General features: G+C 41.5%; 1 protein-coding gene across 1 annotated transcript; it reads right to left on the minus strand.

The window, feature by feature from the left end:
• Positions 1-1,399: 1,399 nt before the first annotated feature.
• Positions 1,400-4,507, minus strand: LOC139134274 (mu-type opioid receptor-like). The gene has a single exon (XM_070701175.1). It carries the CDS (start codon positions 4,113-4,115, stop codon positions 3,000-3,002), a length of 1,116 nt encoding a protein of 371 aa, XP_070557276.1. The 5' UTR covers positions 4,116-4,507; the 3' UTR covers positions 1,400-2,999.
• Positions 4,508-5,567: the final 1,060 nt, after the last annotated feature.

The following is a 5,567-nucleotide window of genomic DNA, read 5'->3' on the forward strand; positions in this document are numbered from 1 at the left end:
TCGCTTTACCTGAGAGATGACGCCTGATTCTATTATGCTGAAAATTAAGTTGTACATCGTTGAGGGAACGCGCTGCGACTTTAAAGATACATCTGTCCAACTTGGGAATATAAGAGGGAATGCACTGATATTTTATAACACTATGACTTGTACTTGTCGATAAACTCACTGTTTTCACTGACGACAGTTTTCCTGTTTGTTTTTTGTAAACATGTTTCCAACACGTCAAATAAACGAGAAAAGCACTGTACATGTATACACACTGTACGGAATTTGCATTTGCGATGGAAAGTGTCATATTACTTTGGTAGCTTTTAAAAGTTCTCCGTCCCTATGGTTCACTTTGTTGAAATAAATCGAAAAGTCTTTATAAGCGTCTTGGATAGTAACAGAATGAAGATAACGATTTCCTTACGGATATTCTTGATCAGCAAAATTGCAAAGTGAAAATTCACTTTAACGAAGCCAAGGTCATCGTTGTGTGAGCTTGCGTATGTGTTTTTTTTTCTTGTAAGAAGATAACCCACGGGGTGTCTCTTTACTCACAAAATGTGTAGAGCATCGTGTCGTCCATAACCACTTTTCACAGATCTTACGGTGTTCTGTTGTCACGTTTCCATCAGAAGCGCACTCACCGCCCTTGGCGACAACGCTGTGCTGTACTTTGTACACTTACAGCTTCCACACCGTCTACAATGACATGTATGGGCTACAGTGTAGCTGAACAACAACTGATAGATCAATGCAGTATGCCATCCGATATAAGAACTGTACTACCACGAAATTACACAGACAGATATATACACCCACTCACATACACGCATTTATATATATATATATATATATATATATATATATATATATATATATATATATATATATATAAACAAAAACTATTTCCATATCAAATTCAAAAGATACCCTATACTTTAATTTCACGCAATTGCGATCAACTGATGAATCTCTCTTTTCGTGAAACTTGACTAATTGATATTCTGTGTACTTGATCCCATTGAGCACTCTTCTCCCCCGTAGTAGACATGAAAACGAATATATATATATATATATATATATATATATATATATATATATATATATATATATATATATATATATATATATGAAAATTTCGTCAATTCGCTGAATTGGAAATGATGCAATGTGGTTGCCATAGTGACGTCCATGTTCAGAAGTGAGTGTAGCCTTCATATATTCTTCTCTGTGAACAATGCTTCTTCAGCTTTGAGAACAAAGTATCCTCCACATTGCTCCGGCATTGTGCTATCGATGAAATTGATGTGCGGTCGGTAACAAGCGTCGTGACGCTAGATTGATCAAAAGAGTGATTTTGCAGCACACAATAACCATAGGCAAACCATTGGACTATATTTTTGTGTCAAAGTTCGATAGATTTAATAGGAATAACACAAGCTGTGGACACAAGATATTATGAGAAGTTAAACACAACATAATGAACAGGAAATGGACTCCGCTAAAAAGGACTCCTTGGAAAATTTAAACTAAATTTGCGCATTATGGCTTGTACTTGTGAGCGGTGAAATTTCAAAGCATTAGTAGCTCAAATCACCCGTCATCGTCAGAATTAAGTCGCGATGCGATGGTGCATTAACCATACGCCGCCTCTGGGAAGAGGGGTTCAGGGCAAGGGGCGGTATTAAAGCTCCGTGACGCAAGAAGTATTTCGTTGTGCCACGGGTATGGTAACGAACGACATTCATTTAGTTTTTCAACGCGAGAGTGAGCACCCTAGAGAAATATACGTCATCCCTTTATCATCGTTATCTGGTGGTTTTACAAGTATAGGCTGATTCTCTCATAGTCAGGACACTGGTTGCTGTGCCATCTGCGGCATTAAAGGCCTAAAACTAAGAGGACTGCTTTGAGAAAATTTGAAATAAGTTTGCGCAGTGGCTTGTTCTTATTGATTGGTGAAATTTCAAAGCAAAAAATATGCGATCAAAGTGCGATCAAATATCCCTGGAGTGGGATATTTCTTATGAATTGTGGTGACAGAATATCTGCCAGTTGTTTGAGAGAAGTTACCGCTAACCGTTCTCACTATAAACGCAGCCATGCCCATAAGGAACAAGCTAAAGAACGTAGATACTTTTGTACTATATGTCAACATAATTAACATTATTAAACATAACTCTTACCCAGGCGGTACCCCGGATGATGATGAAGTTTGTTCGACATTTAAATGAAAGAAGGGAAGTGTGACAGTACAATGTTACTTCTTTTGGGCATGTCCTTCGGGTCCAGTTTTGCATTCTGTTACGATCGACATTTATTGATTTGTTGAAAATCGAATGGAGTTGCCAACTCACGACTTGTACTTTTATGAATATTATTTCGATGTAGCGCATTGTGTTCTTGTACGGATTAGCAAGCAATCCTACTCCGAAGACTTGTTATCAAGTAACGACAGTTGAACATTTAAACTTTCAAACTTCTGATAGTCTTTCAACCAGTGACATCGTACATGATTCCTTTTGAATACGAAGCAATAAAAATTTGGAGTGCATCACAAACTTCTGGACTTAGCGAAGAAAGTACCAGCAGTTCACTGACAGCTGAAATTCAACATATGCTGACACAGATCTCGCAAACTTGGCCAACCACTGACTCTCTCGAATCGATGCGGGCCGGTACTTTCCAGTCATATTCTGAAGACTTGCCCGTGCGGGGAATAACCCGTGTCTCGTGACGTATATATTCATTTGATTTCACGAAAACATGCTGATGCGTGGGTTTCAATCGTAATGGCATGTCATCTACCTACAAAGGGATAGACTATTTTGAGATCATCTGGGACACCTATATAGGAAATGGCGAAAATCTCTCAGGCGTTATCCCTAAATTTACAAACGATGGTTTGACTATTTAAATACACATGCTGTTTTTTTCTCCCGTTTGTTTCACTCGCATCATAGTTTGTATAATCGTTGCTATGAATAAATGAAAAACGATCGTGTTCTCTATTGTCTGCTCATTTGCCTGGCCTCGCTGAAATTGCTAGAATTGATGGTGCGGGCAGATGTCACAACATTCAACTCTACGTCGCCGTTGTTCCGATATGTAGTGTTCATAAAGGCTTTCTTAAAGGCGAGTCGGTGACGGTAGCTGGGTGCATTGTACAGGAGCGGGTTCAGCGCAAAATTCACCATCACCATCAGCGGCGAGACGGTGGTCACACAGCTCAGGAACAGAGGCGACGGAAACGTGTTCTGCAGCACGGCAATCGGCGCCAGGAAAAGAATGATGATCTGCGGTCCGAAGCAAACCAGGAAGAGGATGGCCACCACGGAGCACATCACAAGCACCTTCGTCTCATTCCTGTACTCGCGTTTCCTCCGGAAAGGCAGCCTCCGGACTGTGTTTGGACGGCAGAGCAGGCGAGTGATGATCAATATGTACAGTAAGAGTACCACTGCCATGACAAGCGAAGTGTACGACAGGAAAGTCATCAGTATGATCGTGGTGGCAGTTTTCCCATGAAAAGCACGAAAACTCGCACAGATATACTCGAGTAGGCCAAGGGCGATTCCCACTGCCCAGGATAGGGCGACCAAGAGATGAGCCCGCGATTTCCTCTGTATGCGCGGGGCGTGCAGTGGCCTGCATATCGCAATGTAGCGGTCCACCGTTATCAACATAACAGTGGTAATCGATGTAAAAGTTGAAATATCCGCTAAGAACACTCGGAGCTGCACCAAGTAAACGTTATCGCCGGCACCAAGTGCGTTTATCAGCGGGTAGACGCACAGGCTGGCTAAACACAGGACGTCAGCACATGCCAAATTTATCATGAAATAATTCGGCAGTGTCCTCATCGACTTGACTCGAATAACAACAAATATAAAGACTCCGTTCTCGACGAATCCAGATACGGCAAAGACAACTATGAGTGTTAACATAAAATAGAAGTTAATCATACAGGTCTGAAACGGAATGAAGTCGTATGTCCAATTACCTGCTGGTCCATCGCTAGAGTTAATTTGCGGTGGAAAGCACACGACACAGTCTTCGTCCATTTGTTCCTGGCTGTTCTCTCGTTCATAGGCATCCAAGAGCGCACTTGCAATCGCAGTCATATATCCCGAGATGTGCCGTTCCCAGCCTTATTCGTCGATATGTAAATGAGGAGCTCACAGTGATCGTGAGCTGCGCGGCGGCGATTGCGCTGACCGTTCGGAAGGTATATTTTTCTCTCGGTAGATGCAATGCCGTTAGTAAGATGAGAATGCGGGTCGTCGGCGAAATAAATTCAACACAACTCTCTGAACATAAAAGGTTCTATGTTGACGGCGTACTTTTCAGAGAAAGACGACAGAGATGTCGACATAGAGAGAAAAGGCTGAATCAGAAAAACGAGTGAAAGACGCTCTATCTCTGAACGAGCTGACGCAGTGATACTGCAGATTGTATCCAATGAATCGGCGTCTGACGATCACGGCCCCCTGCGGACGACACTTCCACCTCCAAAGTTTTCAAATGCGAAAGACAGGGAGCGAGAAAGACACACAGACATTAATGATATGGCAAATATAAAACCCGTATGCAAATCATATAATATGCAAAACGTACCTTCGATATGCGCGCACTTTCTTTTTCCCAATACAACTTTAGCACAGATGAATTTACGTGTGAATCCGGCAGCTACTTAAACATTTATGATAATCATTTTAACAAGGCGGGTACCTGACTCAGATTTAGTCTCCATTGGACATGCCTCACTGGATCGCTAAGTGAGAGTATCGGAGTCTGGGAATAGAGTCATCGGCGATCAAGGGAGAGAGAATGGAAGGGAAATAAAGTGGATGTAGTCATCCACTTTGAATGCACAGATCTCTGGTTGTTGAACGCTGAATTAACGATGTGTTAAAGGGCTGTCACGAGGAAAATCGCACAAAGCACGATTTGACCTCAAAACCGATCTAACATTTTGGTTTCAGAATAAAATGTCGGCTTAGTTGAATGTTTGTACACCTCGTGTTGACTAGAAAGTGTTAAAATAGTTCTTTGCTTTCACCCTGTAGTTTGCCAATATGGTACACCCGTCCTTTATTATTTTCAAGGATAAACAGGACATTTGTTTTCAGTGCATCCCTTTTCGCGCGTTTTCACGGTTGTGTTCGATGGCGTTGAGTCAATGCCGGAGACTCTTTTTTTCTAATGACCGAAGATTATCTAATTTCTATGACAACGTTTTTCACTTACCATCAGTATGAACCATTTCACATGAAGGACACTTACGAAAAGCGCCCTTCAATGCAATAATGACTAGCATACACTGTACAGTGTCCATGCAGTGCTGATCAGGGAACGCATCAACCTAATGCATGGTATCTAACACTTCATTATACGTAGGTGCGGAAGCCTGGTGATATACGCCCGTGTCAATTTCAATTTGTCAAACAGGTAACATTAGACATCGCATTGGTGAAGCATATGTCGGACTATTTTATCTGATTTTCTGATTTATTTGAAAGAGATTTCCGACCCATACGCACACAGCTTTATATAACCCGGGGTGTTGTATTCAA

The sequence above is a fragment of the Ptychodera flava genome, chromosome 6, assembly GCF_041260155.1.
Source record: "Ptychodera flava strain L36383 chromosome 6, AS_Pfla_20210202, whole genome shotgun sequence".
NCBI lineage: Eukaryota > Metazoa > Hemichordata > Enteropneusta > Ptychoderidae > Ptychodera > Ptychodera flava.